This window comes from Sardina pilchardus, chromosome 4 (assembly GCF_963854185.1).
Source record: "Sardina pilchardus chromosome 4, fSarPil1.1, whole genome shotgun sequence".
Taxonomy (NCBI): domain Eukaryota; kingdom Metazoa; phylum Chordata; class Actinopteri; order Clupeiformes; family Clupeidae; genus Sardina; species Sardina pilchardus.
Window position 1 is genome coordinate 5,337,341 of NC_084997.1, and position 22,962 is coordinate 5,360,302.

General features: G+C 46.8%; 1 protein-coding gene across 3 annotated transcripts in view; it reads right to left on the reverse strand.

Annotated features, from left to right (window-relative positions):
• The window catches only part of LOC134078119 (receptor tyrosine-protein kinase erbB-4-like), a 222,629-nt gene that overhangs the window by 74,901 nt on the left and 124,766 nt on the right, over nucleotides 1-22,962 (reverse strand). For all 3 annotated transcript variants that reach the window (XM_062533796.1, XM_062533797.1, XM_062533795.1), the window contains exon 3: nucleotides 17,285-17,471. In XM_062533796.1, the coding sequence (XP_062389780.1) occupies nucleotides 17,285-17,471 (187 nt within the window). The remainder of the gene's footprint in view (nucleotides 1-17,284; nucleotides 17,472-22,962) is intronic.

Below are 22,962 nucleotides of genomic sequence, written 5' to 3' on the forward strand. Positions count from 1 at the left end.
TGACAACATGGCAAAACATGTTGATTATCTTGTTCATAACCATGTAATTTTGACTGTGGTAACAGGCATCACAACAGATCAATACATGGCGCCACTGTCCACTTTTACTGTGTTCACATGTGCGTGTGTGTGTGTGTGTGTGTGTGTGTGTGTGTGTGTGTGTGTGTGTGTGTGTGTGTGTGTGTGTGTGTGTGAGGGATGATATGCCAGGGCCTGCCAGGCCCCCTCCCCTCCACTACAAATAGGTGAGCTCCTGTGTGATCCATCACTCTGATGTGACTGTGTGCACTGGCCCCCGCGCCCAGGAGACTTCACCTCAGTGAAAAATAGTGATGAGCAAAGTTGAACAAACCATCAGAGGAGAGGGCACGCTGATTTGCTTTTACAGGGGAGAAGTGGGCTGGAAAGGCTAGATTCTGTTGGTCAGGACACACACACACCCACACACACCCACCCACACACACACACACACACAGCCACCCACACACACACCCATACAAACCCACACCAACGCCCCCCACACACACACGCCTACATATACACATACATTTGAAGGCTTTAGTAACGCATTTAGCCTTCTTGTTTGGCCCGCATCTTCATTTGTGGGGGTCCCAATCCTCCAAAGCCCCAAATAAAACCAACAAGAAGAATGAATAATGTAATAAGATGAAGAAAAGAAACAAACGAACTGATAATATGCGTACAGCTCTACTCATTCTATATGTGCTATACTCCAAAGCACCCAGGCAGCCTGTAGAAACACAAATGGATCAGGTCAGACTCCATCACTCTCTCACTCACTCACTCAATGAGAACTTGTTCCCGGGCTTCCCCGCTGCGCGCTCGCAGGCTATAATTGGCTCAGTGGGTGAGGCTCAAGCACCAGCGCATCACATCGCGTCGCGTCGCCTCTCCATGCGCAGGGCTGGTCGCCCGCTGCCGAGAGACTCTGGGTGACCCCGACGGGGGAGGCGCTGGCTCCTCACAGCTGGCTGCCCGTGGGGCCGCTGGAGCCCAGCCCGGGCACACACGGTGTCGCAGCCCACCGCAAAACACAAGCCCACTCATGCCACACAACTCCCACACTCACACATGGAGCTGCTGCAGCCGCGTGTGGTACGGCAAGATGCTGCGTGTGCATTCATGTGTCATTGTGTTCCCTGGTAAATGTAGCTTTTGCCTTTAATATATGGCGTCAGCAGAACTAAGGGGGTCCTGGTCTAGCACACACTCCAACACTTTGCATTTCACTTCAAAAGGGACGTCTAGTCTGCCAGATGGGTTGTCTACATACTGTGCGAATGTATTCAGGATGACTGAATTGAATTCTTTCAATACTACACTGGGGGCTTTGTATTTTGTTTACATTATTGGACTTACTCAAGGTGGTTTAACTGAATGACACTGATGCCATTCAGTTGCATGAAAGCTCAGATTTTTTAAATTACACGCATCAATCATACAGACATCAAGTGCCTCAGCAGCACAATGCTGTATGTCCTTTCATGTCAAAATGAAAAACCTGGACAATGGCTGAAATAACCGGGTGCCTTGAGCTGTTGTGAGTCGAACACATCTCTCAGATGCTTGTGTCCTCAGCAATCTACACAGACACAATAAATACAATAATTCAGCAGGTTGAAAGCAGGGCATTGATTCAAGCGTAAGAAGATCTTCAGGTGTTCCTAGAACTGTTTAAGAATGCCTGCAGACTACATGAGCTGCTCGTTCACATGCCTGTGAGGAGGGTGGTGTTATGACAAGACATGGAATCATTTGATAAATGATTCAATGCGATAGGTAGCAGCCCAGTTGGCTGATGTTAAAGTAAGAATCAAGGACTTGGACTTGCTGTGGGCACCGGCAGGGAACCACACGAGCGAGATGAAGAGGACTCTAATGTGTTGCAGCTGACTGGGAATCTGACCCGTGGCCTCACACCATCTAACGAGCTAAGTGCTGAACAGCACTGTGTTGAATCACAGGGCCACGCGGTATGCAAAGACGCCCTGTGTTTGTGTCCTCTCTGGGAGAAGGGCTTAGCAGAGCTAAGAGAATTGCATGCTGGCAGCAACACGTCCTTTGGAGGGAGAGGCACCCTTATTAAGGAATCCACAACTGGATCCAATGAGACCCAGAAGAGCTAGTCCAAGCATCACATCACAGAACACCCAACAAGGACACACTATGGGTCCTGGCCCCAGGAGCGACAAGAGTTTGAGACGGACAGCCTCCAGCAGTTACTGTGAATCCCCCTGGCACACAGTTTAGACCTCAAACAAGGTCAGAGAGCCAAGCACCCAGTATGAAGCTCAAAAGAACAGGGCAACCCGCATTTAATGTCCTCAACACTCCAGGAATAAACCCCAGCGCAGCTCCACTGAAATGTAATTGAGTTTTTATGTATTTAACTAGTGACCTGAAAAGAACAACTGCAAACCCATAAAAAGGCTTTATGAGAGGCAGCAGGCACATGGGGAGCCATTCCTCCACAGGGCCACATTCAGTCACCGATGCAGACAACGCAGTGGAATAGCCAAGGTGTAGGCGACATGCAAATGCACTTTTAACAAGATGCTGCTGACATTCAAGGAACAGAGTATCCGTATTATGGGAGCATCAAGGGCACAGCGCACACACACGACATGTGTACACACACACACACACACACACACACACACACACACACACACACACACACACACACACACACACACACAATCCACACACCTACATGTACACACACACACACACACACACACACACACACACACACACACAAGGTATGCAGAGAGGACAGATGTGCTTGGAAATACTGAAAATGTGTGAAGAATGGATCCATTTCAACCGATTATATTTAGACACATCAAGGACACTGGAAATGCATGCAATGAGTCACTGCGTTGAGGCGCAGCCTGTCAGGTACTAGGGTTTAACAGAGGCAGGGGCTGACCCTGAAACATTTCTGTCTCTGACTATGAAGGACATTTGACAGGACATTCTGATATGATCACAATTAACTAGCTGATGTGGATAACATATGAATGTCAAAAAGAACAGACATTGCATGAAGAACAACACAGTAAGAAATCAACTGTTGTGTTGTTGTGTTCTTTGTGCCATTGTCCATGCAGCTTGATGTGCGACTAGGGGACAATGGGAGACTCCTTAATAAACGCTGAGACAATACACAGGCTGTGACAAAAGGAGTGTGTGTGTGTTGGCTTGTTTGTTTGTGTGTGTGGAAGGGGGAGGGGAGCTGTGCTTCTCCTCCCTCCTCGTGCCGTGCCAGTATCTTCTGGATGGTAATTTTGTTTAAAGCCAGCTGATTAAATTTTGCCCTCCCTCACGCAATTGTTTCCAATGAATCTTTATGAAAAAATGGCCAAGATTAAAGGATTATGGTATTATCTGGAGCAGGGAGCATCTGCTTAAAAATGAAGCACAACAGGAAAGGGCTGAAGAGGGGATTCTTTTTTCTGTCATGCTCCTCGTCTGTGCCAAAACAAAATGTTTTCAGGAAGAGAAAACCAGAGTACTGTTGTGAGCTGCATAACCCACATTTCATTCATACAAATGGAGGACGATCTCGACTACTGATATTGTGTACATACATAAGAGATGGAGTCAAATGTTTTGCACTCCAGTCAACAGATACCGCAGCATGTGTTGCTTCAGAAACACCAGGCCCTAGCCTAAAATACACCTTTACTAAGGTATTACGATGCATGCACAACAAAACAAACTTGCCGTACAAAATGTACGCCGGGTCCAAACCCAGTCTAACTCAAAGCTAAGTCATGCATATCCCAGGTGCTTGCCTCACTGTGGAAGACCTGAAGCATAAACGTGAAAGCCTGTTTAATTACAGTGGAGTGTGGAGATGGAATTGATGGCTGAGGGATGAGTGGCTAAGGCTTGGGAATGTGTACAAATGACGCACAGTTCATGAGAGCCCCATTTCAAAAGCACGCGCGCCGGAAACAACAGCGGTCTTAGTCACCTCTCTACAGTCTCCTTCTCCCTGAGCTGGAACATGGGCCACAGCAATCACAATGGCTCTTAATGAGCACAATAGCCCAATCAGGTGGGTAGAGAGCAGCGCAAGAGTGTGCTTAGCAATAAGAGAGAGGAGCAGAAACCCATGAGAAGTAGGAGTGTGTGTGTGTGTGTGGGGGGGTGATGGGGGCATTACAGCTGCTGTGGGAGAGGACCTCTCAGGACCCAGGTCTGGCAGGTGCTCAAAAACAGAACGAAACAAAACAAAACAAAACAAAACAAAACAAAAACAAAAAAACAAAAATAAAGCCATGGTACCAGTTGAATTCACGCCATCTTGACTGATGAACACAACTAGGGAATGGCTTCCAGAGCGGGGCTTTCAGTACAGTACCGACTGCCTTAACCCACCCCAGAGAGATGAAAAGCAAATCTGATAAGACAATTGTCTGCCAATGACTCTGGCTGAGTTGACATCATTCTGCTGGAAAAGAAAAGATGACTCCACACAGCTTGTGTAACCACCATAGTTAGAGCATTATGATGTCATGGGGGACGGCGAGGTTAGCGGGACGAGGCACATGGGGACAGTTTCCAGCGCGAGTGTGTGTGTGTGTGTGTGTGTGTGTGTGTGTGTGTGTGTGTGGGGGGGGGGGGGGGGGGGGGGGTCAAACTGGTGCGTGTGGAGAAATGAGAAAGTGAGAGAGACAGACAGAGAGAGAGAGAGAAAGAAAGAGAGAGAGCCAGAACGCTATAGAGGCCACGCTCTGTATATTTAGCTCATGAATTCATGTGTGAGGTAGCATGCACCTGGGCGAATTCTCTGCTCGGAGGGGCCGCTGGAGAACAGCATGGGCCTTTCATGTCCCATTACCCTCCACTGCCTCCGCTCAGCGCTGCTCCACTTCGCCGCCAAACCCACGGCGCAGAAAATAAATACATTAATTATTAAGCCACAGAGGGAGACGCAGAGGCCGCTGCAGTCAGGGCCACGCAGCGTGCCAATTTCTCAAACAGATTGCCGCACTGAAGCAGTGGTCTTCTCCCTCTCCCTCTCTCCCTCTCTCTCTCTCTCTCTCTCTGTCACTCTCTATCTCTATCTCTCCCTCTCTCGCTCGCTTTTGCTCTCCTTTTAGTATGGCAATTACCATGTCATGCTCCACAAAAAAAAAGTTCTCTCGATCCCCACACTGCTTTTGAGGGTACACTGCTTTTCACTCGAGGGGGAATATTTACATAATGTGCCTGTTGAGAAGTCTCCAGCTATCCAGGGGACTGGCCATACATCATGAGCATACACAAATTAGCCTCTCAACCTGTTGCAGTTGAAAAGGATATGACATCCCCTAAAAATGTGGGGAGAGCGTGACCTGCAATTTAATTCAGAATCAGACACGCTGCTTTACGCATTTCACACTTTTTGGCATTCATGGGGAGAAAAGCCGTGCGAGGGAAATGCTTGCTGACACTGAAAAAGGCCAGTGCATTAACGACTCCCATTGCTCATGGCCATTGCCACTGCTCTGTGCAACAGGAAGCCCCTGCCTCTCGGCCTGCCTCTGCGTCATCCGTTCATTCATCCATCCCTTCATCACTTCAAAAACCTAATTATTCCATCTCTCTCTCTCTCCCCCTAGCCCCCCACCTCCTCACACACACACACACACACACACACACACACACACACACACGCACACACACACACACTTCTCGGCGCTGCTGCTGACATTTCGGAAGCGTGAGGTCTGAGATTGGCATAAGCAGAAATAATTGGTTTAGCCCTCTTAAGTGTTTCATTAACATTTCCCACTGGAGCACGGACAGATGAAGCACGGACAGATGAGAGGCTAAGGTAAGCGCAGGGAGTCTTCAACCCCCCACCTCCACCCCCACCCCCCTGCACCAGCGCAGCCTCTCACAGTGGTTATCCCAGGTGCCAGATGATCATCTACACCAGCAACAGGGTGTGAGCAGACATGGTTCAAGGTATCATATACAGAGACTAAGTAAGAGATCACACTACTGTCCACTGTCACAGTTCAAGCAGACTCATGCTGCCGTGTTACCGAGCTCCTCATTCTCTGGTCACAGGGTTATGGTCAAGCTAAAAGGCCGCATATTAGATTAAATGAAGAATCATGTACATTTTTGTTGAGGTCCCGGAGTTGGTTTTTCTTTGTAATGCCCGTTACTTGACATTCAAGGTTATTTCTCTACTCTCTGCAGGAATAACCTGATTAAGAACTCTGGGTGAAAAATTGCCAGAGGGAATGGCAGGAAAAATATATATATTTCGCTTATTAATTGATATCTAAATTCTTTGCTTGCTTGAATGAACAATTAATGAGACACAGGGCTGGTTTCAGCAGGGCTCTGTCAGCTGAAGCTGGACGGTGAGAGCCCGTGCTGCAGTGGACGTGGTCAGCCGTGGCTGCTGGGTATGCAGGATCAGGTGCCACGCGGGACAAAGGTGAACCTGGAGCGGCGGCTGTGTGGCGGGCGCCGGGCCGCACGTCAGCAGCGTGTGGGGGGTTGGTCCAGTCTGGGCACGGGCCCCGGGCCTTCTGCTCTGCCATCGCTGAATAATTCAGCAGTCCAACCGCTGCATGTGCGTGCATGTTTCTCTATGTGTGTGTGTATGTGTGTGTGTGTGCGTATGTGTGTGTTGTGTGTGTGTGTGTGTGTGTGTGTGTGTGTGTGTGTGTGTGTGTGTGTGTGTGTGTGTGTGTGTGTGTGTGTGTGCTTGCCAGGCACACAGCGCTCCAGTTTCTGTGTTTTTCAGCACCTTCCCGACCGCTCATCCCCACTCTGTCAGGCTCCTCTGTTTTTCATTTGCTTGCTCCCTCTCTCCCTCCCTCCTTCACTCCATTCCTCCCTCGCTCCCTCAGTCCCTCAACACACACACACGCAAACGCTTGCTGACAGCTGTCGTTGATATCATCAGGACCTGTCATGTTCTAAGGAATGGAAAATTAAGTCACAGGGCCACAGACAAGATTCTTTTTTTTTTTTGCTCCTTTTTTTTAAAGAAATAAGCAATATGGCAAACGACAACACAGCCGTGTAGAGTGACGCAGGAGGGTGGGAGGTGGCCGAGATGATACCCCAATATCCTGCTCTTGAAGAGCATAGGCTGGAGCAGGGCTCTCATGATTGATCCACGGAGACCCCACCCATCTGCTTAACTCACTGATGGGTGCCCCTCCGAGGTGATGATGAGTCCCCTCAAGGAAGAGGATGGGGTGGGGTAGGGTGGGGTGGAAGGGAGGGGGGTCTCCTGTCGCACGACTCCATTACCAGCCATTTAGGGATAATGGAGACAAATGGGAAAGCTGATGACCATGTCTATAAAAGAGTCTTTCATTTGCAGAGCCCGTGGCAGCATAACAGTCTAAATGAGCTTTGAATGGAACAGTCCGGCCCCAGCAGAAAGTGCTGCAAAAAAGGAAAAGCTTTCTCCAGCTGTAATTGAGCGGCTGACCAAGGTCCTGTCTGAAAAGCCCTGCAGTCAAAAACTGTACACTATAATGTATGTATCGTAAATTCAGGATGAGATAAATGCCTCACGAGAGTAAAAAAAAACAATCCATGCGGCTGGTCTTGACTACGCCGTGGAACAACAGCTATCACCAGATCACAGTACGTCTCAGTAGACATTAAATTGTCATGTCAGATTTCACAGGAGACTTGTTCACAATATGAAACATAAAAGCACTTGGCCCTTGACGGTTGTCTCATAGCAGTCTAAAAGAGTGATCTGAGCAGACACAGCGGCATGAGGGAGGCACAGCATATTGAGTTGGGCTCCATGCTGGGGACTAGCCAGACCAGATCAGCACTGTCTGTGGGACTTCTCTGTTACTGCTCTCAATGTTTTATATCAATAACTCTTCCACGGGACCATCTACAACACCACCATTTACCAGTCCTTTAGAGTCCTGTGGTTAGCTACTTTCACATGGCAAATGCTCTTGTACTTGGCTCTTGTAGCTGAGACAGTTCCAGTTTATGTATACATTCATATACGTTGTGGCTCTTGTAGCTGAGATTGTTCCAGTAAAACTGTCTATACATTGTGGTCTTCGTTATTTTCATCTTTTCCTCTTCCTCTCTAAATGGGATATTTCATAGCGGTAAAAAAGGTTTGGAATTATGTGACTGCAAGATTGTGCGAATGCTCGGCTAATTCTAGTGGGAATGACTAAAATAACACTATGAAGAAGCCCAATTCCTTATGTAACCACTACCTGAGTACCTCACTCAAGCCACATCAAACCATGTTTATGCCTGTAAAAGTCTGTGTTTTTTCCATCCGGTCTTTTTTCCCCCTTTTTTTATAGATAGGGAAAATGGCGTTTGAAGCCAGGAGATATGTTTTAATCATTCAGCTTCTTAATGATGACACCAAATGCATTTTTAATGTGGCCGGCTCCTCCTCGGAGTCCCAGCTGTAGAGTAGGGGCTTGAGCAGCAGCCCCAGCCTCTCCATTTGATCTCTGTGTAATTATGACTCGCCCTCCCCCCACCCCTCCCTCCCCATCCAATGATATCACACGATTTAAATACAAGGAGCCCTTGAAGAAGGAATTCTTCCGCTTTTCAACTTCCATCTCCCACGGCTTTGTTTCTGACCCTCTTCTTCTGCCTTTCATCTTGCACAGAGAGTGCAGAATCTTTTGTATGCCATGTGCCAGCTGATGCAGATCGGGGCCGGACAAGGCTTTGAGCAATTTCCTCGGATATTAAGAGCGTTCAAATCACAGCGCTGACTGATTGCAGCGAAAATATTGAAATGAGGATGCTCACCTCGATAGTTCTGCCCATCCAAATGACACGACACTATTCCCAGATCCTTCCCAAAGCTCCTCCTGCACACTTCTGTATGTTCTACTTCAACTGATTAGTTAAGTTGCAAGCAGGTCAGTTATCTGAAACCCCTTATTTTCTTTCTATGAATTTTTCATCCCTTTCTCCTATTCATACTGTAGCTATTCCCACATGAGCCCATTACTGAAACCTAAAAAATAAAGAAAGTAAAACATGGACAAATATGTCCAAACAATAACACATATGTATGACATACATTACATAATAGTGTTATTTTAAGAGCTCTCTTCCCAGTGTAGCCTAATTACCTCTTATTGCTTTCTGCAGATTCTGTTTGGGTGATAATTACAGCAACAAATCCCATGTAAACAGGTCTGCTTGTTTGCAACTGAATTTAATGAATAGACCTTTGAAGAAAAATCTTACTGCATTTCATAACCAAGCACAACTTGTGACAGATGTGCACAGAAACAGTGGGTATGATCCCCGAAGGTGTATTTTGGGGTGGCGAATGAGACAATGAAATTCTTCCCGCAGATCACTCACCCATTCCTCGGGCCCTGAAATATTGAGTATGACACAAGCGTAATTGCATGGGAAGTAATCAATTAGGCACACAATTGGAAGCAACCTCAGGTCTGGCCGCTGCCAAGCAAGAGATGGAAATGAATGTCAGAGGCAAAAGTAATTTTCAATGCCCCCCCCCATCCCCCCCACCCCTAACCGCTTCTCTCTCTTGCTTTTGTTCTAGAGAAAGAATGCTGCCAAGTACCAAGCATTTTCCTCCTGCATCTGTCCTCCTGGGTGCCACTGAGCTGTTATTGCATGATCTATGTGATTTTCCACTTGAACACGACCAAAGGGGCTATGAAGAGCTGAACACAGCCCTCAAATACTATCTATGGAGGTGCATATGTGCCACTAAGAGGGAGGAACAATGGTGAATGGTATAAGTGTGTGTGTGTGTGTGTGTGTGTGTGTGTGTGTGTGTGTGTGTGTGTGTGTGTGACCAAATGAAAACTGTCGATAAGATTCAATGAAGATGATACTTTTAGTGTTTAAAATATTGAATTGTGTGATAGGGGCAGGCTTCATTCAGTTTCTTATTTATTTTGTAATAAGATGTTTTGCTTGGCCAAACGTATACGTAACATCAAAGAATAAAAAGGCCGCACTTTGCCTACAAAAATGTTTATTGCACAGATGCATTTTGGCTTAGCGCCTTCCTCAGTGTGCTCAAGTGAGTGAATGTAAAACCTCCTTTAAAAATTGACCCATGGTGTTTTGATTTCCCCTGGTCTGTTAGCCATTCCCTCTCTGTACAAATGAAAGGCTGAGAGACGAGAAATCACACACCTGCACAGAAAGCCAATATATAAAGACATCCACACTTCATCACTTCCCTTTCAAATAATGAACATCCCACTCAAGGCGGGAGAGTCTGAAGGCCACGTTTCACAGCAACTGGGCGCTATTAACAGATCTGCAAGAATACTCCCCGACAGATTTGAGGTTTTGAAGCGCTACCTGGCTAAAGAGATGAAAGCCTGGGAGATTAGACCACATACACAGAGGCGCTCACGGAGCCTGTGGCCAAGGCCGTAAGCGGATGAAGTCATTGGGTGGGATTTAAGGCATATCAAGGGTGGTGGAGACCAGATGGAATGTGGATGGATCAATCAAGCCTCAGCACTGGGCTGTGGGCAAACACACCGGGGCTAGAGCCACTCAGGCAAATGGATGCAGAGATGCCAGTGCTTTCAGTCGGGGGAACAAGTTGATAAATAACAGTGGAATAGATGAAACAACAATATAGCACCAAAACTAAAGCAAACTAATTGCAAAGAGAAAGCGGGAGAGAGACAGAGAGAATAAAAAATGTGTTAAATTGACACGCTCATCTGTTTTATGTTCTTTATTGAGGCTGTTATTATTTTGCAAAGCCAGCAGGCAGTAATTACCATCTGAATGCACCGGGGCTGTTTGTGTGCTGTTGATTCAAACAAAAAAAAAGGTAGCAGGAGAAATGTGTTTGCCTGGGCCTGAAAAATGTCTCTTAATTCCTTTCAGACAGCAAGCTGAGTGGAATATCTAAAATGTCAGGCAAAGTGGCAATGGCTAACCTTTACCTCAGTGCTGGGATGAGCTATAATTAATACCTAGCGTTTGCTTTAGCGCAGGGTCCAGGAGGGTGTGTGGGGAGATGAAGGAAGGCACAGGGCCTATACTGTAGGAACCTAGTGAAAGGTCCCGCTAGATGGCAAAGGTGGGATGGAACTGCCGTGTGTGTATGGCACCGCAGGCGATGCAAAAGAAAGTGACAGAGAGAAATGAGCAGGACAAGGGAGATGAGCCATGTGCCAGCAATCCACTTCCTATTTACTGAAGTGAGTGTTCCAAATGTGCAGAGTCAGGGACGCCATTACCTCTCTCCTCCCCTCTAACCGCCATGTGGCCACACACGCCTCCCCACTAGTCACCACGCTAGTCACCCAAGGAGCAGGACATGGGCCCAGCCAGGGCTTCCTGCCTCTACACCTCACACTAAAACTCATCCCAAATGCACTGGTGCCGCCAACTCCATTGCACATCTGGGGGGAATGGGGATCGGAGTGGAGTCTCTGAAGAGAAAGGGGTCCCAGAGAGTCAGGCAAACGACATGCTTATACCGACACCCTCTCACAGGGTAACACACAAAAGAAAATCAATAGGGCAATATCAGAATATACCAGCGACAAATTGATTTGATCCAGGGCAATTTCAACCTCCAGGGATTTGGAGGTCAGTTTCAATATCAGCAGGTCCATTTTATCAGCCTGCAGATTAGGCCTTGTGTAGTTAATAACCTTTATCCTCTTATATGTCGCTTATGGATCGCATCGACCCCTTTACACATCTCGGGAGAGCTACTATGAGAGAAACGACACGATAATGTGACTGCCACTTCAAAGCAGCCTTCACAGGCCAGCCCTGCTGTTCTCCTGCAGACAGCTGCCTGAGTGTGTGTGTGTGTGTGTGTGCTAGTGTGTGTGTGTGTGTGTGTGTGTTAGTGTGTGTGTGTTAGTGTGTGTGTGTGTGTGTGTGTGTGTGGGAGCCCCCATGTCTGGGCATGGCTCCAGTGCTGCACTGCCTCAGGGTGAGGGGTTGGTGACTGGGTTCAGCAGCTAGGCAGCACCTGTGCCAGGCCTTAGTGCCCACCTGTGCGTGTGCCCAGACAATGACAGGGAACAGACAGAGCCCGAGGTCAGCCAGCGGAAAAAAAAAAACACAAGTCAGAGAGTGAGTGAAGACGAACACACACAAAAAAGAGAGAAAGAAAAGGCAGAGAGAGTGAGCGAGCACGAGAGAGGAAGAGAAAATATGGGCTGGGCTGTTTTTCACTGCGTTCGGTCCGTCCCTCAGGGGATGGCTGGTATTTCAAGCATCCCTCCACATCTCACTGCCTCCCGCGTACCACTGGACTCGCTGCCACCGAGAAACAGGCTCCGCTGGGACCAGATGCTCATTTCAATATTCCTAAAGACAGTTGCCGCGCAAGATGGGAAGGATACGGAGCCATGTGCACGGTGCATTGCCTAATGTAAGCGCTAAGAGCGGAGCATATGGGTTATGTGTACTTAGAGCACTCCTGTGGAGGGCGCGGGTAAGTGGAACAACACACACTGTTTGAATTATTTACTGGCTGTGGCGGGCGGTGGGGGGGTTGGGGGGGTGGCTAGGGTAGGGGACAGCAAGGAGAGCCGAGTCCCTGGACTCTGTTTCCCCCTCTGCCTGACAGAAATAAGTGAGTGTGAGTGAGTAGCTGCGAGCCTAGCTGTGGCCATAAGCGCTAGCACATGACGCAGACACCTGCACACTGAGCCCCAGCGCTCGTACGCCTGCTCAGCACCTGATAGATCTCCTTTAGCCACGGGGAAATGTGCCGGGCACACGCACCGCCCTCCAAAAAGGAGCCGTGGAGAAGTCATTAGCAGGGACGATAGATGGTCCTCACCACGCAAGAGATCTCCAATTTTATTGAACCCAGTTGTAAGAGGACTCCCACCGATGCAAGATTGGTAAGAATCTCTTTGTGCCTCCAGGTACTTGGCACACGCTGCATTCGTCCCATGGGGAGTTCCACTCTGGCGACATGTTTAAGAGATGCAATCAGTCCCACCCCCTACCCACCCGCACCAAGATGCATTTGGAGTTTGTGTGTGTCTTAGGGCACCGTAAAACATAAAAGCTTTAATGCCCTCCAGTGCTTGCTAAGGCACACGAGTAGACCACCAACACGGCTGTGCGGAGGTCCATGTGCAAAGTGAAAAACAGCATCTACACCCTCCAGCCTGCACCACCCACCCTTTCCACCCTTACAATAGATGAGCTCTCATTTCCTCCACTCTACTCCCTTTCATGCGCAACGTCCACATGCGTGGACAGTAACTTTAACTCTGTTTTCTACTTATTTATCATGTTGATATACACCAATCCACTTCAGGGCAGTTTTAGTAGGTCCTTGGCAATATATTAACAATATGTATCATCTTATATTTGGAATATTGACTGCTTGATGACATCATCAATTCAACATGACTGACAGTAATGGCCATATGCTGAATGCTCCAGGCATATCTGTAAAAAGCTAGTACTCAAGAAGGCAAAATCATGTAAAAAAAAATATTATGCTGTACAGGAGAGTGTGTTGAACAACTCTATGTTTTCAGAAATTAAATCGGATGTAAAATAGAGTTTGTAGACCACAAAAAGCAACTGTCCACGTATGTGGACGTTGCGCAACAGAGGAGTTAAATGGCCAAAAATTTGATTTTGTAACTAGGACTTTTTTTTTTTTTTTTTTTTCAAATATGATTTGAATTGCTTTAAATTGCAAAGAAACAAACATTTGGTAAACATATTTATAAATAATTACCTAATTACATGTGGTAATGCCAAGGTGGTATGGCAATATGGGGGTAGTAGAGGGGTGGGTGGGTAGTAGAGGGGTTGGTATGAGAGTACTAGAGGGGTGGGTGGGTTAGTAGTAGAGGGATGGGTAGTATGGATGTAGTAGAGGGGTGGTTGGGTAGTGGTGGTAGTAGAGGTGGGTAATATGGGGGTAGTAGAGGGGTGGGTGAGGGTCGGTGAGCAATAATGGGGGTAGTAGAGGGGTTGGGCGGGTAGTATGGAGGTAGTAGAGAGGTGGGTGGGTAGTATGGGGGTAGTAGAGGGCTGGGTGGGTAGTATGGAGGAAATAGAGGGCCATAGTTTCCACATTTTCTGTCATTACATTTTTTCTTTTTTACCCCTTTGTTGCGCACTGTCCACATACGTGGACAATAACGTAACTTCTATATAAAAGCATATTTTTAAAAAATTCCAACTGATTTTCAATATTGGGCTCATGTAGAGTAAGAAAATCAATACTAAAAAAATCTGGACACTTTTTTTCATAATGCGTGCATGAAAGGGTTATACAACAGTGGGATGTGCTTAGAAGTGCTTCATTCTTTAAGTTGCACATCAATGCGCACACCACCTACTGTATGCACAACTATACACACTTAAGCAAGAAGTAAAAACAGCCCTATTAGCCTTGAGTAAAGGCAGATGTCCTTGGCATCATTTCAACTAATGCTTCCTGAAAAAAGACGACAGCACCAAGTGAGCCTGAAAAAAAGAACAACAAGGCTATAATGAAGCAATGTAAATCTGAAGTACACCAACCAAGGTGACTATTTGATCATTCTGTGTTCACACAGAGCGTGAGTGGAACTGACATTAACTGTCATCTCTTACTGCACTGCCTATATTCTTCAAAAGGGGACATGCTTCAGGGATCTACACTGTACAGCATATATCTTTATGAAGCTGAAATGGAAGCCAATTCACCAGCATTGTTCCACCATGTAAAACACAACTTGCCTCAGGCTGAATAGGCCAACAGAAGGTCATCCCAGAGTTTCTGGGTGACCTTTACATCTTTCATATTGCGTCAATCAAAATCCCTAACATGGCAACCGTGTAATAATTAGTTCTTGCCCCGTAATTGTAATGAATTAAGGGCCAGTTTGACATTTCCTCTATCATTCTGATGAATGAAAGCAATTACTCTCTTTCATATAGTGCATTAGAGTGCACTAAGCTACAAAACATTTACCTCTATCTAATTCATCATCTCCCAATAATAGACTTAGTCACCGCATCAAACTAAAACTTGAGCTTATTACAAATGAAGTCGGGCTGTATACTATATGTCGCACGTGCTACAAAAAACATCGGTCTGTGTGATTAATTATTTCCCGCAGTCACACCCACGTGATGCAGTTTTGTGTAGGCTACAGTATGTGTGTGTGTGTGTGTGTGTGTGTGTGTGTGTCTGTGTGTGTGTGTGTGTGTACAGTATGTGTGTGTGTGTGAGAAAGAGCCTTCTGTGTGAGGGGAATCGATATGCTTAGATGTTAAATTGGTAGTTGTAGTCTATATTGGAATTTAAAACCATGTCAGACACACACACACACACACACACACACACACACACACACACACACACACACACACACACAGTTGGTGCCACTCAAAGTGAGTTAAAGTAGGACACAGATGAGCCCTGATGAGAGAGGCTGGATGGTAGAGGAGGGTGTGCATTGTTTACTCTATATATCGTAACACTTGGTTTGTGTTTACCACTTTTCATCGCCCCCCCCCCCCACCTCCCCCCAACCCTCTCTCACACACACACCGGGGTCCAGGGAGGATGGCCACACGAGCACGGCACATTACTCTGTGCTCACCCAGCGTGTCCACGCTGCATTCAGTCCGCTTCAAAGGCCACGCCGACGCAGCTGCTCATGGCTATTCATGGCCCAAAAATAATATTAGGAGAGCACGTACCGTAAACCCATCAGCGCCTGCCTTCATTGTCACCAACTGGACCCACTTAGGCAGTGACTAAGTGACCGCCGCAGCAGCCCCGGCAATCCATCTCTACTCGGGAGGACTAGATTAACATGAGGTGAGCACGGAGGAATGACAAAAGAAGCTTTGTTCACTTGGCAGGGACACGGAGACAGAGATGGAGTGGGCTGACATCATGCCTACTGCCTGTGCTGTCTGAAGCCCAAGCACAACACTCTACTGCCTCCTCCTCATTTCACCATGGAGCTCTGCAGGGATTGGCTCATCCAGGTAGGGGCACTGTCTGAGACTGTATGTAAAGCTCCCATGTGAAGTGCAGACATCCTGCCGTTCAAATGTCCAATAAATATGGATGGCCTAAGGGTGCACAGACCATATGAACGTGCACTGTATGTGTGGCATTGGCATGTGTGCATACATTTGGATAGGATGGGATGTGTCCCTTTCAGCCCCCCCACACACTAAACCCCTTTGGCCTCCCCCTGCTGCTAGAAGCTCATTGCCTGCTGTCCTGCCTGGTGATTGGGTGGAACACTGGGCTGTTGGCACCAAACATCTGCACAACTCGCACCGCAAAATAAACATTGAGAAATGATTTGTTGCATTTGTTGAGCTATAAAAGTACATATAGTTTATGCAGTGTCTGCCTTATATTCAATTGTTTGCCTACGATTAAACAGATTTTGCATGAGTCTTTCCAAAATAAATATAGAAATAATTCCAAATAAAATAAATCATGTTGAAAATATGTCATAACACTGCTACTAAGTACTCCAGTCCCTGAAATGTGCAGGGTCAGTTCACTGTCAGACTATAAAGATCCGTCCTACAGAGATGGTTCATAATCACATATATAAAAACTGAGTCATTAAAGCAGCCTGCTACTGGCTTCAAATAGACAGGGTCACTACTCCCTTGGCAGACGGGATCTAATTAAATTTCTGAGAGCCTTTACTGTAAGTTCCTCCTCAAAACTCTCAACCGTGACTTCAGAGAAAACGGGACACTTTCTAGAGCAGATTATGAAACAGTTACAGCTGTCGGAAGTCTATCACAAGCACCTCTTTCTTCTACAACTGTGAATCACAGTAAAATATCAACACACTCGTGCACACATCTTATGCATTAGATTAGAGGACATAAGCAGCCATGTTTATAGATGACTTTATGCACAACTTACAGCATCAATTTATGGACCTAAAAAGCACTTTGTGTCTCGAAGGTAATGATTCATGCTTGACATAAAAAGGGGAGCAAGCTCAAGCTCTGCCCTCAACGTGCCCAGAACAGAGGAACAGAAGAGCGAGAGTAAGGCAGGTTGTTGGTGTAGGTACTGCACTAATGTTCTACAAGTTCTGCACAGATTAGAACAAAAGGGCGTCTGTGATGAAGGATGAAAGACGAAGGGCAAAACTGAAATAACGCTTATTTTAAAACGGCATAAAACTCAGGGCATTTCATAACAATCTTTATGTAATGTCTGCTAATAAAATATACAGTTTGTGTTCTTTATGAGTCTAGTGGGTAGGGAGGAGGAGCAGGTTGTTGATGGCTTTACCTGTGAGGTTCTTGAGGCCAAGCTGGCGAAGGCCAAAGTTTCCATCGCGCCGGTAGTTGAGGAAGATGGCCAAGGCGTAGCGGTCTTCATAGAGCTTGGTGCCACGGATAATGCGGAGGTTCTCCAGAGGCAAATAGTCAAACTGGTTGAGGGCCACCAGCACATATCCAGTCACCTCCCGGATCGACTACAGACAAACACAGATGAAGGACACATTAGCTCATGTGGCTCTCCCATGGGAGCAAAGACGGGGATATGCTGTAATATTGCACTCTAGCACACTATAACCATTAACAAATGTGATTCACATTATCAGTAAAGTGTCAGCTTGATTTGACCAGACAGATATTATACAGTATAATGAACGTAAGACTCCTGCAACGTAATTCAATTAATATTCTAATCAGTTAGTCAAGGACATTTCAGTGGCTTAGTTGTTTTTCAGGTTCAAACCTGGGCATTGATGGGAATGGGAGATATGATGTCCACACACAGACACATGAACCGATCGCACCCTTGTCAACGGTGCTCTACAACAGAGGGCCAAGCTGTCACCACACAGGCCCGTACTGTGAACAGGTCCAGCAGCGCCACGTTCACAAGGACAGCAGCGCCGTGGCCTGGGGAGTGAGCCGACCGGCCTGGAGAGGGTGGCCTGAGTGGGGCTGTCACCCGTGAGGCCCGAGATACGGCGCGAGGCGAGGAGCTGCTGCCTGAGCCGCGCCGGTCAGCGGCTGTCAGGCGTCATGAGCGTCAGGCAGAGCCTGGCGTGGAGTGGCAGCGGCGGCAGCAGTCACGGGGGCCTGTCACTATCTGCCACGTCCGCCTAATGGGCAGTGACACGAGAGCTTAAACACCAGAGCGCTCGCTAGCCTGTCAGCACCCTTGTTAGTCATTTATATCGCAGCCGTGGAAACGTGAAGTGTTCATCATGGGAAAAATGGGCTACTTAAACAGGAGCGTGAATGTTCCCCGTGTACAGCTTTCACCTCCTTACATGAACCAACTAGGCTGTCCTGAACCAGATAGCGTTGCTGCTTCATTTTTCTGCCTTTTTTTTCTAGGGGAGGTTGATGTGTGAGTGAGTTGAAAAGCTCACTGATATTTCCCAATTGATAGGCATCCATTTTGGGAGCATGCAACCACTTTGCTCCTAAAATGGGTCTCAGTTCATGCTGAGCACTTTCAACTTCCTGTGGTCTCTGACCTTAGCTAAGCCCTGGGTTTCACTGAGTCCTTTTCCCAAAGCCTTCGGGGCCATCAGCCTGTGCCAGCCACCCATAGCCACTGGGCACCAAATCTACCCCAGTTACCTAGCAACCTCTAACACTGGTCAACACTGAAGACACTGAAGCGAAAAAAAAAGAGCAGGATGGAAAAGCCGGCCCATTTGAATTGTAACGTGTTTAATTAAACCAAAGGATTGCTTTGTGGAGATGTAGGCTACTATGGCGGGTGTGCTCAGGCTCGAGCACCATGAAGCACATTTTGATTTCTGCCTCTTCAGCATCTATTATTTCCAAGGTCAAGGGATCAATACATCCAATTGAGGAAAACAGTACGGAGGCATGTGTCTCTTGTCTCCAGACTGTTTTGCCAATAATGAAGTGTACATGGGAAAGACCTTGTTGCAGTTGCCAGCTCCATTCTCTGCTAATGAATGTCATACTGTCAATATGCCACTTCAGATGTGACATGCAACATCAAGATAATCTATTGGCATTCAAAGACGTTTTTATCCCAATCAGTCTGCATAACACTTTTCTGGGGTTTGACCTTGAGCCATTTATCCCTTGCTGTGCTCTTTTTGTCAAAAGAGAAGTTATAAGGTCATGGCGCATACAAAAAGGAATTGAACAACAGTGTTATCAGCACGCACCCACTCATACACTCTCCTCTGGCTGACCACACATTTTTTGCAGTGGTCATCTGATGCATGGTGGGCTACTTGTCTGACTTTTTGTATGGTGTCCTCTGAGATCACTGTTGTTTCACTCACTGAATTCTCTTGAAAATACTCAGCGCAAGCACATGTAGAGAGAGAGAGAGAGAGAGAGAGAGAGAGCGAGAGAGGAAGGGAGGGAGGGAGGGAGAGAGGAAGAGAGGACGTTTTGTGTTGAGGTACTTTGTGATTTATAGCAATATCCAGGGCTCAACCGACAGACAGGTTCACAAAAGAGGGTATTCACTGTTGTAAGGACTGATATTCAACAACCAAAACATTTCAAACCATCTGCAACACAAACAGCACATGAACACATCATGGCAGAAATCAAGCTCAGGACATCACAGCAGAGCACACAAAGGACTGAGCATGTGCAAAAATGGATTAAAAGTTGGTGTGGATGAGTGACACTGCTCCACTTGAAGCTCCACTTCTAGAATGATCTAAACTTCATAATAGATGTGCATGAATAGGCTGTGCAGATCTCTCCACTGATGTGTCCCACAGAGCTTAATGGTCTCAGAGTGGGCATCCACCGGTGGCAACCCAGAGTGGCCAGCCATCACTTGACATTCACAACACACGCTGAAAGCACCAGCGTCAACTAACAGGCACGCAGGGAAAAAATGAGCATTTCTCTTGTCAACACACTAAATGGGTTTATGTAAAACAAACAAAACAAGGCTTTTTGTTTACAGTCAGTGTAAACATCATTGATAACACTAGCTAGTTACATCAGTAATGACAGCAACATTACACACTGTAATGTGGCTAGCCGAGGGGAGTTTGTAGAAGTGCTTTATTAGAAGTGCCTATTCACTGTTTCAATTAACCCTTTACAATGAGAAACTGTTACAAGCTTAGAAGACTCCAGACATGCTCAATAAAAACATATATTTATTGCTGTATATTACCCAGCTATATTCAGTCAATATTTTTTTGTATTTTTGAATTGGTAATTTTCTATTTCTCTTTATAGCAAATCCAAGTTCTGTCAGACACTCCATTTTTGCTTCTGTTACTTGTTACAGTGCTTCAAGGCATAATCTACTGAATAAGGGGCATTTTGTAGTGATTACATTAAAATTGCATATTGAAAACCTTTTGACACCATCAGAGATATTTTCAAAACAACTTACTGCTATTACCTCTGGCAAACAAAATCACAGAGCCCTCTTCCATTGAAAACATAATGATTGGACGAGCCATTTTCAGTTTTTTACATAGCAATATTTTAAGACTTTAATTCAAAAATACACCAAGATAGAATGAGTTGGAGTGGAACGGAGAGGGTAGGCTTCAGCTTTAGAGTCCTAGAGAAAGCGAACTGGGCAGGCCAGGCGGTAGATTAGGAGGACTCTTTTCTAGCCGGTCTTCCGATGGCCCTGCGCTGATGAGAGGAAGTGTGCCAGAGAAACAAAACCTCCCTTCACTCTCTCAGACGTGCCCAGTGTTGAAATGGAGTCCTTCAGGCCTGAACTTAACACAGTGATCGGAGGAAAGGAGGAAATACGAAAACAGAAGGAGGGGTGAAGGAGAGAGAGAGAGAGAAAGAAAGAGAGAGGGGGGTCAGAGACAGACCGAGAGAGAGAGAGAGAGGGAGAGGAGAGAGGAAGGAGTGTGGAGGAGAGTACAAGGGGAGAGAGAGAGAGAGAGAGAGAGAGAGAGAGGAGAGAGGAAGGAGTGTGGAGGAGAGTACAAGGGGAGAGAGCCCAAGCATGCAGAGGTGTATGGCAGAAGGAGTGCAGTCATGTGGATCTGAGAGGGCGCCTGTATATTTTAATACATAATTAATACTCCACCTGTTCCAGTTCAGAGAATGAAGGAGAGAGCAGGAGACAGACAGACAGACAGAGAGAGAGAGAGAGAGACCAGAGAGAGGGTACATACTGAAAGAGAAAAAAAGTGTGGGACTGATAGAAGAGAAAGGGAGTTAGGCCGAGAGAGAGAGAGAGAGAGAGAGAGAGAGAGAGAGTATGAATCTAATGACACTATTAGCATGTTCTGGAGACTGAACACACGTTACTCTGATTACTCTCATTTCCATACATATTGAGCTCATTGCGGGCACTGGAGAGATGGGTGGGGACAAAGATACACAGTTTTATAATCATTTGGACTTTGCTTCACTAAGCTCCCAGACCCCTCTTCATATGCTCTTCCTCATCGTAGCCCCCTTCCTCCGGGACATCATAAAGAAGCAGCCAAGGAGAACTACAGTGTGTGCTGCGCTGCGCTGCGCTGCGGCTCCTCTACACATTTCTTACATTTTATCTTTTCATCTGGGGAACTGCTGAGGAAATATGGTGCTTTTGTTTCTTATTCGACAATGTGATGTGTGTGCTTGTGTCTCATTGGGTTTGGTTAAAGAAGCAGATTGTTGCAGAGATCTAAGAATACGGGGGAAAGGTTTGTGTGTGTGTGTGTGTGTGTGTGTGTGTGTGTGCGTGTGTGCCCATCAGCATGTTAAAAACAGAACACATACTGTAATTTCTATTTCTAGAATGACTCTAAAATATCAACCTATTACCAAAATAACAGAGTGTCTAAGTGAACTTTGAAGAAAGTTCCCCGGATGATTTTGAGAAATCATTTTTCTCCTTCTGTTATTGGTGGTTGCGAAAAAGTCGTGTTATTTTGAGTTCAGATTGATTTTCATTACTCCAAACTGAGGAACAGGCTCTTGTCAAGCTTACCGATAAGCACTGCCTGTAAATATCCTCTATCTTCCACCCAGGTAAACAAAATAATTATGATCAATGAACAACAAATACAGGCAGAATCAGATACACCCATGTATTTGCTCGTACACTTTAATATTAATTTGTGCAGAATAACCTGACAAACTGAAGACAATTCAAATGCTCTCCTGTGAACTCCTATGAAAACCACGTCTGCTTCTTGGTCTAAATAAAGTTTTGCAGAGTCCATCTGGGAGGGAAAGCAATACTCATTACACAATATAAGGCCAGCCAAGTCTTTGGGAGGAAATCTTGGGAGCCTGCAGAGGGCTGGTGTCACTTTATGGCAGTCGTGACATTCTGGGAATGCGCTTCTCCCCCACAGCAAATGAGAAGGGCCGCAGTATCCCCTCAGCCTATCGGGAACCTGTCACCATTATGAGGACGGATAGTTGCTGTGACCGGGATGCTGCCAACAGTTCCCCACCTTCCCCGTCCCCGATGCATGGGTGCTGCCGCCGCCGCTGCCTCCTCGCCCGGCCCGGTATTCAGCGCACAGGCGCGGGCAGATGCTGAGAGCACGCGGGCGCCACTGATTATTAATGAGGCCTTTTGTTTGTTTGGAGAGAGTACATTTCCCCACCATCTGGCTTTGTCGGGGGCTGATACGCAAACATAATGTCGGCGCGTTAGCCGTAATGTGGCGAGCGAGCGCGGCGCACTCAACACACGGCAGCCCTCCATCTGTGTGGGCCGCGCGCGGCGTGTGCAGCTCTCTCACATTCAGGAGGAGGTGGAGCAAAGCAGATACTGTGTGTGTACGTCCATCCTTCACGTGGCTGCCCAGCCTGCCAGCCTCATCATACAGTATAGCCAGCCCTTCCCATCTCTTCAACACGCTCCCTTCGCTCCAATCAGTGTTTATCCTGTTACGTCACGCGACTACGTAAGGCCGAGCGTGCTCAGGAGCGCAAGGCCTCTTCTGATCCTCTGGCAGGGCTACAGAGGGAGCAAGTGGTGCTCTGCCTCAGGGGAGGGTCACAGGTGAGGCA